The sequence below is a fragment of the Coturnix japonica genome, chromosome 22, assembly GCF_054131305.1.
Source record: "Coturnix japonica strain WE chromosome 22, WE-NBRP24, whole genome shotgun sequence".
In the NCBI taxonomy this organism is placed as follows: domain Eukaryota; kingdom Metazoa; phylum Chordata; class Aves; order Galliformes; family Phasianidae; genus Coturnix; species Coturnix japonica.
The window spans coordinates 5,206,716-5,225,454 of NC_140684.1; the positions used below are offsets into that span (position 1 = coordinate 5,206,716).

At 37.9% G+C, this 18,739-nt stretch overlaps 1 protein-coding gene across 7 annotated transcripts in view; it reads left to right on the forward strand.

Annotated features, from left to right (window-relative positions):
• NCOR1 (nuclear receptor corepressor 1) overlaps nt 1–18,739 on the forward strand; it is a 55,655-nt gene that overhangs the window by 20,751 nt on the left and 16,165 nt on the right. For 6 of the 7 annotated variants that reach the window (XR_014936457.1, XR_014936458.1, XM_015880409.3 and 3 more), the window contains exons 8-22: nt 671–723; nt 1,606–1,672; nt 2,534–2,706; nt 2,935–3,025; nt 3,549–3,727; nt 4,196–4,250; nt 5,020–5,121; nt 10,563–10,693; nt 10,942–11,159; nt 12,618–12,680; nt 13,183–13,322; nt 14,054–14,180; nt 14,546–15,107; nt 16,398–16,524; nt 16,893–17,088. Coding sequence is in view for 5 of the 7 variants with exons in the window: in XM_015880409.3 (XP_015735895.2) it covers nt 671–723; nt 1,606–1,672; nt 2,534–2,706; nt 2,935–3,025; nt 3,549–3,727; nt 4,196–4,250; nt 5,020–5,121; nt 10,563–10,693; nt 10,942–11,159; nt 12,618–12,680; nt 13,183–13,322; nt 14,054–14,180; nt 14,546–15,107; nt 16,398–16,524; nt 16,893–17,088 (2,284 nt within the window). In the remaining 2 variants the exon portion in view is untranslated. Of the gene's footprint in view, nt 1–670; nt 724–1,605; nt 1,673–2,533; nt 2,707–2,934; nt 3,026–3,548; nt 3,728–4,195; nt 4,251–5,019; nt 5,122–8,363; nt 8,391–10,562; nt 10,694–10,941; nt 11,160–12,617; nt 12,681–13,182; nt 13,323–14,053; nt 14,181–14,545; nt 15,108–16,397; nt 16,525–16,892; nt 17,089–18,739 lie in introns of those variants that run through there. The other variant, XM_015880413.3, reaches the window with a different exon arrangement.

Sequence of the window (18,739 nt, forward strand, 5' to 3'; positions counted from 1 at the left end):
AGAACATTATAGGGTGATTCAATCTTTTGGTTTGGGTAGGGAGGGGGTGAGACTTGTTTTCCTTTTCACTTGGTGCCTGATATTTTATAGAAGTTTGGAAGTCCTTTGCCTGTCTATTTCACAGTCAAAAATTTGTTTGAACGTCTCAGGTATTAAACAGTGGAATCAGGGATTTAGGTAGTGTAGCTATATATGAGAGTGTAGATTAAATATGTGTTGTCCTGTTGTCTTCCTGAAATCGCAGACAATGCATTTTAAAAGATTTGTTCAATCTTGTATTCATCTTTAATCCTGAAGAAAGCAATTAATCCTCTGGAGTCTTTATTTTAATATGTTAATATGTGTTTAAATACACTCATGGATTAGGGCTTGAGTGAACTGGATGTGTAAGTATGACTTTTAAAAATAGATTTGAATCTATTTCAGAGGACATGGTTGAAATAGAACCACACTGAAATACTGTTATAAATGTAAATAATTATAATGATCTAATTTAAAGTAATAAAATCAGTGCTGTAGGCATTGAGCATCTTAAACTTGTCACTTCAGATTGCTGCAACTCAGAATGAATTCGTGGTGAGCAGAATATTTTAGTACAGTGAAATGTATTACATAGACTTTTATGTGCACTTGAAAGTACTAAATTTATCTTTCTGTTCCAAAATTGTAGCCGCTTTACAACCAGCCGTCAGACACAAAGGTCTACCATGAAAACATCAAAACGTGAGTGCTTTAATATCTTCTTATTGTGCCTTTTAAATGATCTGGACTTAACGATTCAAATTTTTAATTGCTTCTATTTCCAATTGTGACATGTATGCTTCAGCAGCATTTACATTCTTCCAGCCCATGTAACCTTCAGACTTCATGTTATAAAACAGTGTTGCAAAGAATTAGCTGTATTTACTGCAGGTGATGGCAAACAGTAACTTTGCATTGTAACTTAAAGACAAAAATAAGTCATAAAACTTATTTTTCTTCGAGTTGGTAACACTGGTATTTTTCAAAGCCTGAAATACCACATTTGACCTAGATGTGCCTTGTCAACTTTTCCCAAGGGTGCTTGTTTCAAAGAACTGTTTCAAAAGTTACTGCTGTCACAAAGTGGCAGGAGTCCTGCCTTTTTGTTATTTATTAATTGATTTCATCACATACTTGTTTCATGTCAACTGCTGTGAGAGCAGGGTTGCTGGTTGCTATGCTTATTTGTTACTTGGGGCAAACAAAAATCACCTACCAAAACAAGCTGGTTGTCTTCTACCAAATTTTTATGATGTTTTGGGTTGAATTGCAAATATGCATTTTTTCTTTTTTCCAAGGCACAAAATCTTTCCAAACTTAATCATTTTAGCATCTCTAGGAGAGCATCCAGCTTGAAATTGGGAGCTTTCATGTCTCTCTCAGGCCATCTTCGAGATTATTTTCTCTCAGATAAAATACCGTGTAAGTTCAGTGATTGTTTCATTAGGAATTTTCCCAGTTTTTCTGCCTCTGGAAATATTCTTTGTAACAACAATCTGGCATCCGTAATGCACAGGGAGTTGATTGAGTAACTTTGAATTTCTTGTATCATATGTGGTTCACATCTCAAATTTTGTTTTCCAGAAACCAGGTGATGAGGAAAAAGCTAATACTATTTTTTAAAAGAAGAAATCACGCAAGAAAACAACGGGTAATGCTATTGTGTTCTTATGAAAAGAGGATGTTGTTGGTTTTCTATCTGAATCCTTGCTGTATTTTATCCAGCGTGTCATGTAAATTCAATTGATTAGAAAAATGTCTTAAAACTAAATCAAGTTATTTGAAAAGAAACTGATATTTTATGGATGCAATTTGCTAATTATTTAACTGAAACCCATCCTAAAATGCAATTAGGTAAATATTGTGGGTATATATATATATATTTTTTTGTCTTGTTTTGTTTTCCCCCTCTTCTGCTTTTCCTTTCTGTTCTTTTCTTGGAGTATGAATGGAAGAAAGCCAGTGAAGAATCCTTAACTGGCCTTATCCTGGCCTCTCTCTGCACCTATCTTGTATAGTAGCTACAGTATCTGAAAGAAAAGGAGCAGATCTGATGCTGACGTCTGACAGAATTTTTAATCAAATGTTTGCATGTTAAACACCAGTATTAACCCTGAGTACTGTTATAGCAAGTGGCATGCAAAGTTGTTTTGGGTGACATCCAAAGGCATATTTCTGTTAAGTTTAGCAAAAGTTTAAATATTAAAAAAAACAAGTCACAACAATTCTGTTCCATGAACTCAAAGCATGGTTCCTGGAGATGTGAGATTTCTAGAAAGAACTGCAGTTACTAAGTATCATTATGATATATAAGGAAGAACAATAGTGTATCTTTCTCTGGTATAAGTTCTGAAGACCATTCTGTTGAAAACTGGCTGTATGTCATTTTCAAAATGGAAAGTCAGTGCTGCAGGAAGAATTTCTCTTAATTCCTAGAGCCTACCCAGTTTAGGGGTACTGATCACTCAGTGTGTTTCTGTTGAGTTCAACCTTTGCTTTTGGAATTTAACAGGAACAGAAAATCTGCCAACGTTATGATCAGCTGATGGAAGCATGGGAGAAAAAAGTTGACAGGATAGAAAATAATCCACGCAGGAAAGCTAAGGAGAGCAAAACAAGAGAGTACTATGAGAAACAATTCCCAGAAATCCGGAAGCAGAGAGAACAACAAGAACGATTTCAGAGGTATTACTGTGGATTTGGAACATTCTTGTAAATCATCTCTAACAACTTAGTTTTTAGAATTATTTATAATGAAATCGATTTTTGCTTAATGGTTATCTTATGTGGTAATTCGTATAAGTGTGTCTTACCATTCAAAGTAAAACGTTTTTTGTTCTATAATTAAGTGCATTGTTCACTGTGTTTCATGGCATTGAGCACAATTCTACTTCTCTTTACTCCTCATTCTAGAGTTGGTCAAAGAGGGGCTGGACTTTCAGCAACTATTGCTAGAAGCGAACATGAGATTTCTGAAATCATTGATGGGCTTTCTGAGCAGGAGGTGAGGCTATTGTGCTTTGCTTTGTGACTATGCAAATGAAAGGTCTCTTTCGGAGGGTTTGTTTTGTTCTTTTTATAGGAAGAGAAACATTTTGAGGCACTGGTTTGGGAGAGTCAATGCAAATTTTGGCTTAAAACTAATCTGAGAAATACTTCTGTTTTAAAGACTGTGTTTCCTAATTGTACCCATCCTAGATTTTTCTCATTTGTCTGTTCACTTCAGGTGTGCTACAACCCAATTTTTCCACAGCTGCAGGAGACGTGAAAAGTCGTCCATTCTAAAGCCCTGTCCTATTTCATTTTCTGTATTTTCTGTAGTGAGACACTCTCCTTTTCCTTTAGCTGACTGTGTAAATGTTACTGTCCCAATGAACAACTTGAAAAGTTAGGAAGGCAACAGAAAGATCTTTCCATGAATGTCTGCTGTGGTGGAACTTCTATGAATTGTGTAAACTGAGAAATGTAAACATTTGTAACAACTTTTATTTGCCTTTTTTACTTTTTCTTTTATTCTTTACCTGTAGAATAATGAAAAACAAATGCGTCAGCTCTCAGTCATTCCTCCCATGATGTTTGATGCAGAACAGAGACGAGTGAAGTTTATTAATATGAATGGTCTGATGGAGGATCCCATGAAAGTTTATAAAGACAGACAGTTCATGAATGTCTGGACGGACCACGAGAAAGAGATTTTTAAAGAAAAGTAATGGGCTTTCTTATCTCTTAATTTTTATGCATTGCTGATGACAGACAAATACCTGTAACTCCACAGTAAACTTCAGTTAAACTGGAAAAACTGAAGCTTTTATGCAGTACTCATTGATAACTTTCTTAGTTGGATGAATGAAACACTGCAGGAAGTTTTAGACTGCTCTGTGTTTCTTTCAATTGCATCCAGTTAGGCTGTACATCAGAAGTTATTTTTTAAAACGCTTCAGTTTTTTGATAAGATGAAAATTAGTGGATTATGTATATGATCTCATTGTTTTAGTTATTAGCTGGTTTTAAGTGCTTTGCTCTAAGTTTGAACGATTTGAAAACTAGACTTCATAGACTCATTTCAGATGTAGAAATCAAGAGTTTGCTGATGGTGCAGATTGTTTAGAAGACTGCTTTGTTAATTTGATATGTATTATGTTGTTAAACATAAATAATTTCTGATTTGTAAAAGGTTTGTCCAACATCCCAAGAACTTTGGTCTAATTGCTTCCTACCTGGAACGAAAGGTAAGACCTTTTTGAATACATGTAGAGCTTAGGGTGGGATCCCTAACTTTCCAAATGTAAGTCGTTTATTCCAGCATTGTTTTATCATCTTGGAAAAAATTGCAGTTCTGAAAAAAGTTACTGCTTTGACAGGATTTTGTGGTGCTTGAACAGTAACGCGATCAGCACAAGCAAGCATCTAACAAAAGTTAGTGAAATGACACTATAGATTGCAGTAAGTGACGCTTTGATTAGTTATGATTTACTTTACTTTTGAGAAAGAGAAGCTGCTTTAGTGATATAAATCTTTAAGGGATCTGCTGTGCCACCTTGCTAACTAAGAAACTTGCCTCCACAGTTCAGGTCAGTGGAATCCTACTACTGGCTGAATTAGTCTTTAGAACTGACTTTGCAGAGATCATGTAAGAAGTAATGGAGAATTGTGCTTTATTAAGACATAAGAATCTTGACTATTTAGGACTACTATTATAAATAGAGGCTTTCACAAATTTGCAAACTGACTTGTATGCGTTAAATTGTACTAGCTGACATAGTTGAGGGGTATTATGAATATGAGACTTGTATTTATAAAACATGGTAATTTTATGCATGGTTATTTTGTTACATTTGTGTATAAATTTACATTTCTACTGATGTAACTATCAAATCTAGTAGCTCGTAGTCTATGGAGGATGAGTGTTTTTACATGTTGGAGGAAATTAAGTAGTAACAATGTGGGGGTTTTCTTGCTGTTATAAAAATATTCTTTTTTTCTCTCTTTGCATTGTAGAATGTTCCTGACTGTGTGCTCTACTATTATTTGACTAAGAAGAATGAGAATTACAAAGCCCTAGTGCGAAGGAATTATGGTAAACGCAGAGGGAGAAACCAGGTATCTAAAATAGATATTTCACTTAAATATTGTTTGATTGTTTCATATTTATAGCTATATTGATATCCTATATAGAAGGGATGAGGTTGAAAAAAATAAGCTCCTTTTCCAGTAGTTCATTCTTACCTCCCTTTAAAATTAAGAAATCCTGTCATCAAAGGTTTTTTGGTTAGTTCTTAATTCTGTGCAGTGTCTTCTTCCTCTGCACATTTCTCTCTCTTTTTTTTACTCATTTTATTTGAGGACTCTGCCATAGACATGGAGGTCAAATCCATAATTATTAAATTCCATGGTGGAGCCAACAGAAATAAGGTTTTGAATGTGACTTGCAGTGGAAAATATATAATCACTTTGTAATGCCGGCGTTTGTCAAAAAGCAGAAATTAATAGTGCTGGTTTCTTGGTGGTCAGGCTCAAAGTCAAACTGGAACTTAATAGCAAGAAGAAAGAGATAAATTTAATGAATGCAAATTAAAAATTCTACTGATTCGGGAATAATTCACTTGGAAGTCTTGGAAGCCTTTGGAAGGGTTTTCAAGGGGAAAGAGCAGCATATAATGAAAAATATATATATTTGCTAGGCTGCTGGGTTTAATGTGGATATTAGGAAAACAAAAATGCTCAGACTTGTTTAGAAAAAGGAGCAGTGCTGTATATTCACTGTACGTGTTCCTTTTCATCCTGTTTTGATTTCCTTTTGCATCTAACAGCATTCTGAAAATAGAATGACAGAGTAATGAGGTTAGGAAAGAAGGTTATATATGTACATATCCTCTTATCTAATAATAAGTTTTGTGCAAGTCCCAGTAAGCGTAATGCAACTTCAGCTGACAAATTGATCTTGTTGGCTAAAAACAATGCTTTGTACTTCTATGATGCTGTTGCACTTAAGCCTTTTAACTTATTGTTTGATACTCTGACAGAAGAGGCTGTGCCAACAAGGACTCATTTCTCTGTACCCCCACAAATTACGGATTGATGGGAGAAAATAATTTCATTATGTAGAGGACTTGGCAGTTAGCCCAGGTAGAAGCTCTGACAATGGCAGTGGTTGGAAATAAATGAAATACATTCTGTATTTTACCAGAACTTACATTAGACTTCTTTGGCCTAATAATAAGAAAAATGTATTGTTGTGTGACTAGTGAAGGCAAAAAAAAAATTAGTTACGATTGTATGGCAAATACAAAGAAGGTGAAAATAAATGAGACTTGTCCAAAATTTGCTGTAAGAAGTAAATACAGATAACACTGCTGTTATAAATGGCTCTGTTTTAGAGTTCAGTATGAGTTTGGCATGGTGTTAGTAAGTACACGTATATTGAGTGATATCTTTGCCATAAGCTGTTCTCTTGCAGCTATAACAAGAAGGAGGAGACATAGCTGGCTCCATCTGTATCACAGCAGAACTTTAAGTTTTGAAGTATTCAGAAAATCGTAACTGTGTTTAAATTCCTTTGCTGCATTTTAGAACATCAAAACTGGTAGAACTCAAAATTTGAACAGGTTTCTCCATCTATAAATCTCTTTCCTCAAATAACATGTATAAACTAGGAAGGTTTGAATTACAGTCTGGTACAAAAGTGCACAGATTTGTGAAATTAGCTAAAAGGAAAATGAAGGTGCTCTTGCCTGGCTTTGTGACTTCTCCTGTGAATACCACCTATATGTAAGTCACAGTACATAGATGAGCACAGGAGCTGTTGAAGTTGGTTCTTGGACTCAGATTACTCGCTCTTAGAGTTTTGACACGTGTGGATCTTAGTTGCTAGTTGTTGCTCCACAAAACACAACAGCAGATCAATGGACAGCTGCTGCACAGACTTAAGATGTGCTCTGTGGTAAGGACATGGATAAGTGTCAGACTTTACCGATCTGATGACTGCTGTAGCATACATGTAAAGACTAGGACATACTCTAAACATGCCAAATGTGGGCATTTTACTGTTTCTTGAAGCTTAAACTCAGGAGTGTTACAGTTAGTGTTTAGTAACACTGAAGTAAGGAATCATATTTCCAGCTCTTAATTTTATTGATGATTGATTAGTGACATCTATGTAAACTAGTTAAAGAGGACTTGAGAGTGTTGAAGTGCCTTGCTTGCCAGAACTCTTACCTTACGGCTGCAGAATGTAATTAATTCCCCCTGTCCCTCCCTCACTCCAGCTTTGTTTGAAGCTGATCCTATCTCTGAGTGGCAACCTGAAACTTCCTTGCTGATTGGCAAACCCAAGGTGTGAAGATTTATGATGTGCTCCAAGATATGCTTATGCCAATAGCAGGTGCTTCGGCTTAAACTCTTGAGAGTTCATGTATTTTTATCACGTAGAAGGCAAGTAAACAGAATGTTGCAGTGGAGAATATATTAATCATGGTAACAATGTTGGAATTGCTATGAGAACTTCAGTGAGTACAGCTTGACTCAAATTTCAGTGGAGGCTTATACTTACGGAAGCTCACTGTTAGGTTAAGGCACATAAAGTCAAGAGAAGTAAAGATTATTGGATTCTGTTATACAGTTGTCCTTGAATAGGCTTAGAAGGATCTTGTTATCAAATACTGCATGAACTGTCCCAGAATGCTCACAGAGGCAAGGAGATGGTGTGCCTTAAACCAAATGTGAATTATTAAACAAAGTGCAGATCTTTTAACATAGTATTCAAAGGAAGCATGGCTGTAAGAGCGAACCCTGACTACGCTTTTGGCTGTTTGGGAGTTGCATTCCAGGTACAGGTGGTTAGTAGGGTTGTTGTTTTGCAAGTTGGGAATTGGAGCAGAGAAGTCAGTGTTTTTGCACTGGTTTCATTACTGCTAATTCCTTAAATAGCTCGTTGAAAGGAGGATCTGAGTAAAGCTTCTCACTGACATTCAGCAGCAAAGCAGCAGCCGGGCTGTGATTCTAAGGCTGCCTGCTCAGCAGTGTCTGCAGGCTGTGGTTTGCAGCAGGTGGCCCAGCCCGGTGACCTGACTAGACAGAAATTCACTGTGCTCCTGCGGCCGCCAATCATGCCGAGCTGATGGGATCGCCTCGCGTGACCCCAGCGAGATTAGAAGGTTGTATGTGAGATGGGCAACTCTTCTGCGGGCAGCTTAAGTGGCAGAATGACACAATTTCCTGGAATAAACATGTTGCTGGGTCAGGCAGCTGCTGCTCAGGAGCCGTGTGATGTCGGTGCTGTTGGGGGTTTTGTCCTTTTGAATCTTACCCTGAACTAAAGCCCGTCCCCTTCTCTGGATAGTAAAAGTTTTAATCAACAGATGAATGTGCAGGTACGTCGCTGACTTGAGGCTTCAGCTGTTTGAAGGTTTGTGTTTAACCTGCCCTTGACCTATCAATTATGCATGTTAAAAAAAATTACGATATTAACCAAATGGCAAAAAGAGCTGAGGGTTTTCAGCAACTGTTTTATGATTAGATTAATTATAAAATACAATTTTTCTTCTGAAAATGCAGATTTTAACTTCTTGTTTTCAAGGCTGCTCTGTGTAGGGCAGTGGAAATTATTACCTTAGTACCTGTCTCTTGACATTTTTGTGAAGGAATGTTTTGGGTCACCAAGTAACACTAGTATCTTAAGTGCTTCTAATTTGCAGGATAATAATGGTTAGTGTTCGGGGTTTCTGCTCCAGTTCTCGCTATTAAAATGTCAAAAACAAACCCTTTTCTTGACTACTTCCAGCCTCAGCTTTGCTAATGGAACAGTGACACCTGCTGCTATGCTTACAAGAAGGTTCTTCAGTAAAAAAGCTTATTTTGAGGAATTTTTCAGTGGGCTATCAATTACTGAATGGCTGGTTCTAAATCAGCATCTTCTAGATCCCCGTCCTTGACTTTCTATGGATTTCCAAGAGAGTGTTTGGCATTTATGTGAAAAGTAGCCCCATATAAAATTAGCTGTATATAAATACTATGTGTACTTGGCTTTTTGAAGTTGATCTGCAGAGTGTAACACCCAACAAGGACCGGCTCTGTTCTGCATAACCCAAATGTGAGTGGAAAGCCACCTCGGTGCAGTGGTTCTTTGGCATCAGTGACTCTGGCCGAGGTGGTCTGTTTAACCCATTCAAGCTCCTTCAGTGTAAATTCCAGCTGATGGTTCCCTCTGTGTGGCTATTTCTTAACTCCCACTCTTTGTGTATATATTACATTTTCTTACAAAAGCATTTAAGCTGTAATCATTTATTTAAGTTACGTTATGAAAACACTTGTTTTCAGAGAGGAGGAAGAGAAACTCTGTTTTCTTTTTTATTCTTCCCTCTCCCCTCCTCACCTTTGGCTGGAGCTGTTCCTGCTCCAACTCGTCTGCAGTCTGAAGCTGGTTATTTTCCCAGTTTTGACGTATCGTGCCTAATAAAGCAGGCTTGGATTTTCTTGTGGCACTTGGAGGATCACCTTGTTTCAATGAAGGTTCATCATGAATATCTGGATGCGGTGTTAAGCTCTCCGTACTCCCTGTGGACTTGCTGGCTTTTGAGGCCCATCAGGAGAAATCACTCACTTGCCATTGATTGCATGTAGGAATTCTGTGAATTTTGGGAGTGGGTTACGTGATTAATTTCATGGCAGCCAACTGCTGCTTGATGCTTTAATCTGGAGAAGAAGGAATTTCCAACACTGATGAATTTTTGCATTCATGACTTGCTTGAAAAGCATAAGATGTGTTTGTCATGTGCAGGTTGAGCACTGTGGGTGGCAAAAACAATATTTAGGCTCCTCGTCATGCTTAACAAGACTTGTGGCCTGTGTAGCAAAGTTGAGTGCTGCTGAACTGAACAGCATTTTACCTGGATAGCAGTCAGTGGTTTAAAAAGGGTCTGAAGGGAAGTGTTCAGCAAAGCAAGGTAACAGCAAAACCAATGCCATGGATTCTCATCACAATTCTGAGACTTTTTAAAAATGAAATTTTTACTTTCTAGCAGTGGTAAAATTCCATGTGATCATATGAAGTAACAGATGTTTCTTCCATTAATTCCTGTCCTGAACTAGATTATTTCTTCTGGAAAGTTTAAATCAAATTTACGTGCTTTCTAAAATGAGATTTTCCCATGTAGCAGTCATCTGGATTCACTCTGAACGAGTGAGTGTCCCTTTATACGTAAACAGTATTTTGTGCTGTTCTCTGTAGAACAATAATGGGTAATGGTAATTACCTTTTGTCTTTTGTCAGTTCTTAAGTGCTTGCAGAGCAATAATTTCGATACAGGGGTAGCATTAAAAAAGATAATAATCTGGACTGTATTTTCCCTTCTACACAACATAAACTCACTAGAACCGAACTAAATTCCTGACCCACTTTTACTGTTATATGGACAGATGTGTGGTGATTATAGCTTAAAATATAATTTGCAGGTAGGGTAACATCAGCATTTGTGCTTCTCTGAGCTTCTCTTCCTCTGTGTATCAGTTGTTGATTAAAACATGTAAATTCTGTTGTATTTCAGCAACAAATTGCTCGTCCTTCTCAAGAGGAAAAAGTAGAAGAAAAGGTAGAAGAGGATAAAGCAGAAAAAGCAGACAAAAAAGATGAGGAAAAGAAAGATGAGGAGGAAAAGGATGAGAAGGAGGAATCTAAGTAAGTCTATGTACAGAAAACGTACTTAATCTAGATTGCAGTAGCTTTTATGTAGCTTCTTTTTAATAGAGAACAGAATTGCCATCAGTCCAGCAGTGACACCTTGCTCCTATTTAGTTCTCATGCATCAAACAAGATAGTTCAGAAAAATGAACTGATCTGATCAGACTGTTCATAATGGCAACCTGAATAAGTGTAAATAATAACTTTATTTATATGTATTATTATTATTTTTAAACTATTCTCAGGGAGAATACCAAAGAAAAGGACAAAACTGAGGTTGCCACAGAGGAAACGGAGGAAAGGGAGCAGGCCACTCCTAGGGGCCGAAAAACTGCAAATAGTCAAGGTCGTCGTAAGGGCAGAATCACCAGATCAATGACAAATGAAGCTGCACAAGCAAGTGCTGCTGCAGCTGCAGCCACTGAAGAGCCACCACCGCCTCTTCCACCCCCGCCAGAACCTTGTGAGTAGCATTGATAGGACACCTGGGGACCCATCTGTGGTCATGCTCATCTCTGTGTGTTCTATACGTGGAGTACATTTTGGGACTGGTTTGTTTAGTATTACATCTTTACTCTTAAGCCTGCTTATAGTTTTATGTCTGTTTGATACTGTTAAATTTCATAAATGCAACTGAATGTCTTAGCTGTACTCAGATGACTCTTAAAACCATGTATGGTAGGAGCCAATTAAGCTTTTGTGTTAACTACTTTTTCTGTTTTTCAGGCTTATTGATGGATCCATGCAGATCCAAATGTCTTTGGCAGAGATTGACTTAGAGGCTATAGTTCATAGAACTTATTGTTAAATAAGCAGACTTGTTATTTGAGTATGTTGGGAAGTTTCATAGTCTGAAATAGATCCCAGCAAGTTGTTATCATTTCTGCATTAGATGGCAAGAGAATTCTTTGAAATAGAAATGTTACTCCAGTGGCATGTTAGAAAAGAGAACTGACTGCATTTCTGACATAATTTGTGGTGGTGCAGAAATACTGGCAAACAGGATGCCTTGTGGCAGGTCAGATCCTCTCGTAACATCTTACTTGTATCGTTAATGGAAGCTGTTGGAGAGTCCACATTGCATGCTGTATTTAATGGCAGATTTTATGAAAAGGAAATGGAGGATGTTGCCACTTAATGCCATTGAAAAACTTAAGCAGAATGTTGTCAAATCAGGAGAAGTGAATGAAAAATATTTTGCCATGAGTCATAGTTAGTTTCCTCCTTGTTTTTATTTTTTCTGTTCTTTTATTTTTCTCTTTCTCAAGTAGAAAACTTTATCAGTATAAGAATAGTAGGTTTGATAACTGCTAATTGCTAAACAGATATTTCAGTTCATTCCATAGTAATCAGTGAAATAAGATGGAACCATTCTATAGCTTCTTGGATTGTGAGAAATGTGGAGAACACCTTTTAAAGAAGCTGCAGTATTGTGCTTCCCTCCAGTTGTGAAGCATATTAAAACAACAAGATACTGCTGATTTGTTTTACCCTGAGTTTATTATATACTTGGTTTATGAGGTCACGGTTAAATTATAACTGAGAACGTTTGTTGCTTTTTTGTTGTTGTTGTTCAGCCACTGCAGTAATTGATGTGCTGAAAACTTAGATAATCACGTGGGCAGCAAGAGTGCAGGAAGTTCTTTTGTGATCTTTTAAAAGATGTAACATGTTTATATTACTGTAATAACATCTGAACTTGTGGAAACCTGGTGGGTAAATAGAAAAAAACGGATCACAGGGAGGGAAAAGGGTTTTGCTGGGAGTGTATGTTTCTGTCTTGGTTTAATGAAGAATATTTCCCACTGACAGGAGCAGCTTTCCCGTGTGACTTGAATAAGCATTAGTGTAATAGATAATAGGATGTATGCAAGTAACTCTTGTTCTTTTTTTTCTGATCAGTTGTCATTTGCTCTTTCAGCTTCTACGGAGCCTGTGGAGACATCCCGCTGGACAGAAGAAGAAATGGAAGTTGCTAAAAAAGGTAAACTTTGTTTAAAAAACAAAACGATTTAGTTCTGATTGCAGTATTTACTGAATTATTGCAGATTTACTTCTGAATTCTACAAGTGCTGCAATTCTGTGCAGCACTACAGTAAATTTGAAATTTGCTGTGTTTTTGTGTTTACAACTTAGAAAAATTCCTTTCCTTTGACAGAAAAGTTGGTGTATTTTGGAAGTTGTCTATTTATTTGGCAGATAATGTCATCTGTAAATATTACCCATGAAATCAATGTTTTTGTATTATGTACTGGCAACAGCAGAGTTAAATCTGAAGGCTTCATTAGCAGACATTTTGATGGACAGGTGTTTGTTTTTTTATCCCCATGATTTATGGTCACATAAGGATTCTCACTGTGACAATGTGTAAGGGCAGGAATCCTTTAATACCTTCCTTTCCCACTGGTTGTGTTGCTCCATTTATGAGGGTTTGGATCTCTGAATTACTTATTATAGCAAATGCCTGTTTCTTTCTGTTTGAACAGGCCTTGTGGAACATGGACGCAACTGGGCAGCAATTGCCAAAATGGTTGGGACGAAAAGTGAAGCTCAGTGTAAAAACTTCTACTTCAACTATAAAAGGAGGCATAATCTGGATAGTCTCCTTCAACAGCACAAACAGAAGGTAAATACAGTGGACACTGCATATTTTGCAGAGAAAAGCTTAGTATCTCTGAAGTAATTCACTGCATTTCACTAAAACTATTTTGCAGTCACCACTTGTTTCCATTACTGCTTGTTTTTGTGTTGTGGTGTAAGGCTAGAGAAGGCGACTGATGCTCACTGACCTATGATGGTAGACACTTAATGCTTTAAAATGAGATACAAAATTGTTTGTTGGGTGGGATGCTCAAGCTTGAAGAGTTCCTTAGTGCTTTTATTTGCACACCAGCAACTATAGATAAAGTTCAGGATATGTCTGTGGAAAAGTTACCTTGAAATAATGCCGCAGTGCACAGTAAGCACTAACCTTACAGAACAGAGCAAAAGAATTAATAGAAGACCATGAGCTGAAAGTTTTGTGCCATCTAAAATGGAAGTTGTAGTGTCCTAAGACTAAGTCCTAGTCTTCTCTCCACTGAAGTGAAGACCATCAGTTTTTCTGTTTGCTGCAGTAGTTCCTTTTTTCCCCCTAAATAATTAAGTATGGAGACATTGGTTTGTTCCCAAACTTAGTTTTGGTCAGGAGAAGCAAAAGCAGTACAGAGGTTGAAAGAGTTTGTCCTTGTAGATGAGTCTGTACTAAAGAGATTCTGTGCCTTTTGTTTCAACCTGAGGCTAAAAAATAAGACTGCATCTAGAAAGAAAGAATACTTTTAAATTTTCAGTGTAATATAAATGCCATGTATTTATCAGTCTTCACGAAGGCCCCGTGAGGAGCGAGATGTATCACAGTGTGAAAGCGTAGCTTCGACTGTGTCAGCTCAGGAGGATGAAGACATAGAAGCATCTAATGAGGAAGAGAATCCAGAAGACAGTGAAGGTAACTTCATGGGAAGGTAACACCTGTATACACTGAAAGGAAAAGATATTGATCAGAAAGCTGTATTCCATTTCATAATGTCAAACAGTTGATTTTCAGCTGTTGGAACTGACTTCACTAGTTGTATGTGGAGAGGAAAAAGCAGTCTTGGTATTGAGCAGCCTGGAAATTGAAGCAAATCATTGCTAGCTATTTATATATATATATAAAATATTGCTAGCTCTTAAGGCAATTATCTTGTTGTCTTTTGGAATAGCAGACATATATTTCGTTAGTATAGTAAATACTAAGCAGCAGTTGACTGAAGTTTAGTTGGATTTCATTAATGTTGAGTCTTTATTCTAAAACTTTTTTTTATTTTTCAGGTGCTGAAAATAGTTCTGATACAGAAAGTGCTCCATCTCCAACTCCAGCAGAAACTGCTAAACCGACTGAAGAAACTCCATCTGAGAGTGCTGCTTCAAAAATGGCCACTGAGGAGGCAGCAGAACAGGAATCTACTGTTAAACCTGCAGCCAGCACATCTCCCTCCTTAACAACCCAAAGTGTATCAACAGCTGAAAGTCAAAGTCAGACCTCTGAGCCGCAGGTTAAGGAAGAAATAAATAATGAAGCAGAAGAACCTATGGAGGTTGACAGTAGAAGCCATTCAGTTGAAGCTAAGCCTGTGCTTAATCTTCCAGTGCATACCAAAGTTGAACCTGTAGAGACTGAAATGAGGCTACCAGAAAATATTCAAGTGAAAATAGAGAGTGATACCAAAGAGAGAGAAATGGAGAAACCCAAGGAGAAGTCAGAACCTGAAGAAATGGACTATAGTCTGTCACAGCAGGTTAATTCAGCAAGACAAGAATCCCATTCAGATAATGATTCAAGTGCCACCTGTAGTGCTGATGAGGAAGTTGATGGAGAGCCTGACAGACAAGAGTGAGTGTGATTGTTTAGTATTCAAAAACTTCCATATTTAAAAAGCTGTTTGAAATATGGTTTTACTTAGCAGTGGTTAAGAACTGTCATAAGGAGTGACATTTTTCAGCTCTTTGTTCAACCATGCAAACTTCCTGTTAATTTTACCCAAATTCTTTGTTGGAATGCATCACTCCTGAGCTTGAAGGAAGTGATTCTTGAATGCTGTCCAGCTTTTTTGGGCCCTTCTTACCTCCAAGGCTTTATTCCATGTTACTACGCTAAGCAGGTCCCTGAAGAGGCCAAAGTCTTCTCCCCTGAAACCCAGGGTAGTGAACTTTTCATGCGCCCTCCTTATTGTCCTAAGAATCTTGAACATCACTTCATGGTCACTGCAGCCAAGGTTGTCCCTGAGCTTTGCATTTCCCACCAGCCCCTCCGTGTTGGTGAGAACACGGTATGGAGTGCACCTCTCCTTGTTGGCTTCTCTATCACTTGAAAAGGGAAGTTAACATCAGTGTCTTCCAGGAACATCCTGGATTGCATATACCCTCTTGTATTGTCCCCTGAACATATATTGGAGTGGTTAAAGTCACCAGTAAGGACCAGGGCTTGTGGATATGAGACTGCTCCACTTAAAGAGAGCCTTATGCAATTGGTCTTTCAGATCAGGTGGCCTGTAGCAGACTCCCACTGTAATGTCACCTGTCTCTGCTTTCCTTAATCCTGACCCATAAGTGCTTGGTCTGCTCCTCATCCATCCCTGTGTGTTCTGTTGGTGAGATTCCCCTGTAACCATAGAGTTGCTTCAGAGCCAGTGCCTCCTCCATGCCAGCAGTCTTAATATACACGCAGTACCAAGGATAGCTGCTAAATGTCAAAAGGATCCAGTGTCATTGTGCTGCATGTGCTGTTTTGAAGAGTGCAGTTGATGGTGTTTCTGTTCTCTGCCTCTTCAGATATCTCTCCACTTCACAAGTGTATTAGGTCTCTGGGTGGAAATACTGTTATGTGCTACTGTTTATGTATAGATCTTGTGTTTCCCATCTATTTCTTTTTTCAAGGCTTTATAAAGAAGGCTGCATTCTTGACATATGGAAACTGCATACATAAATATGTAGTTCTGAAGATTCTGAACACTTTTGTTATTTCTGTGAATCTTACAGCATAGAAACATCTCTTGCTTATTCTACCTGATGAGCTTTGGGACAAACAAAATAGTCTTTATTTTATTTATTCAGTGCTGTCCAGCATGTTGAATCTTGGTCTTTTTGGTGATACTTTTTCCCTTCCCTCTCTCTCTTTTTCCAGTATCTTCAGGGAGTCAAAGCCCTCATTGTTAAACCCAGCTGGATCAATACTGGTGTCACCTACAATAAAGCAAGGGCAGATGGACCTACAACAGCTTCATCACCGAGCAGCTGTCATACCACCTATGGTATGAGTTATTTTAAGTGATTGATAGAAAATTTGTTTTCCTGATAACTAGTTTCACAGTATCACAGTCTCATGCGTGTTGGAAGGGACCTTAGAGATCATCGAGTCCAACCCCCCCTTGCTAAAGCAGCAAATAGCTCTGAAACAAGCAAAGAAATATATTGTTTACTTTCTTATCATGTTACTTTTCAAGAGTGAATTAAATTAAATAGAAACAAGTAGAGAAGTATTGGCCTAAAAAGAGGAGTACACCATTTGAAGTGCTCATACATAGACTATACCCCTGCTGCAATGGGGCGGTTGAACAAGATATTTCAGAAAATACTTAGTATTAATTTGCCCATTGTGAGCATCTTCCCCTCTTTGTAGGTTTCTTGCAGTCCCTGTACTGTTCCTGTTGGAACACCGGTGAGTGGTTATGCACTCTATCAGCGGCACATTAAAGCAATGCACGAGTCAGCACTGCTGGAGGAGCAGCGCCAGAGGCAAGAACAGCTGGACATGGAGTATCGAAGCTCCGTAAGCCCATGTGGCACTTCCAAAAGCCCTAATGTTGAGTGGGAAGGTAGGTGGTTTAGTAACTCTGTACTGCTGTATATCACGCGTTCACCTCTCTGCCTCATTTAAGAAGGGAAATTGAATGTACTGTTGATTAAATCCTGCTTTCTTAAGGCATTTGATTGAAGGAACTAGTCTATTATAACAGATCCTGCTGCAGTTAGGGTTAGGGAGGTTAGGGAACTTCCTCACAGCCTCATTGAATAAGGCAAAACTGGCTCCGTTGGGGTGAGATGGGAGCCCCAGTTCTGCCCTGTAGCTGTTACCTCTAAATACCCAACATTCTTTACTGGAGGAGGAAATGGTCCAGAAAATACACTGTAACAGAGAAATAAAACCAGTAAGGCGCCAGTGTGTGAACACTACAATGTTAGAGATACCCTCGTCAATGTTTAATTCTCCATTCTTTGATTTAATATCCTTGTGCATTGTGCCTGGTGGCTCCACAGTGTTAGCAACAGAGACTATCGTGTTCTTTTAAATTTGAGTATTTTATATTCAACATGCATAAGTTCTAAAAATATGCTATGAAAATGCTTCATCTTAATTACTTCTACCTAAAAAGAAGGAAACATACCTTCTTTTTTCTATTTTTTTCTGTGTTAAAATGAGAAAGGAGTTTGTGCACTGAGAAGGTGGATATAAGGTTGTGGGTTTGGGAGTTTGCTTCTTTAGGTGGGAAGTCAGGGTTTGCTCAGAAGTACCATTTAGCTAAAATATTACCTGAATAAATCTTGGCATTGGCAGTACTACGTTATAAGCTGTGGGAAAGTTCTAGCATTAAGTCTGCCCACAAAAGTCAAGAGTATTACTGAAGTAGTGACGGGGAAGGTAATGTGGTTAATGGAAATGGGTTCTACAAGCCTGGACGTTTTCATCTGCAAATTAAAGAGGCTGACTGGTCATCAGATCATTAGAGTAGCTACTTCTAAGATACATTCTGCATGTGAGTTTGTCCTTCCACTCTTGTATGTAGGAGGGAGCGCACAGTGTCTAAAAATCTTAAGATTTTTCAGTCAGACTAAAGGACCTGTTGCTGAAACTATGACAATTAAGAGACTTAAAGGGACCAAGTACTGTTGTGGTTTTTTTTCCACAAAGTATGAGAGTTCTTCAAAATTTTGGACATAAAGGTACAGACCTAAGAACATAATAAATTAAAGTTGTACCTTTAATCCAGTTTTCTAATTATTTTGGAAAGCAGCCTGATACCAGTGTGTAACTTAATTAAAAAGAGCCAGCAGTCTTTGCCAAGGATAGTATTCTAGGTTGAATTTATGTATGTATATGTGTACATTGATTTCAAAATAAATGCACGAATCTGGATTACCTGAAAGATAGCAGTGCTAAATACACTCCTCTTCTGCTTCAGGTTGCTGCTTACTTGTTGTAAGCCAGGAAACTGACATGGGAATTGCTATCCTTGTGCCTCAAAATGTAGAACTGTTTATCCCTTTCATTCAGAAAGAGCCTATATGCCCAACTTTGGAATTTTTCTGTTATTTCAGAGCCAAGTGATGTTTTGAAAGCAGTTGTTTCCTTTTTAGTCAAATTACATCTTTGCACTCAAACATCTATACCTGCTGAGTACAGCCTGACTGTTGTAATAGGCCCTTTGTTAAAATTGTGTTGCTTACTGGACCTTTTGGCTCCAATTT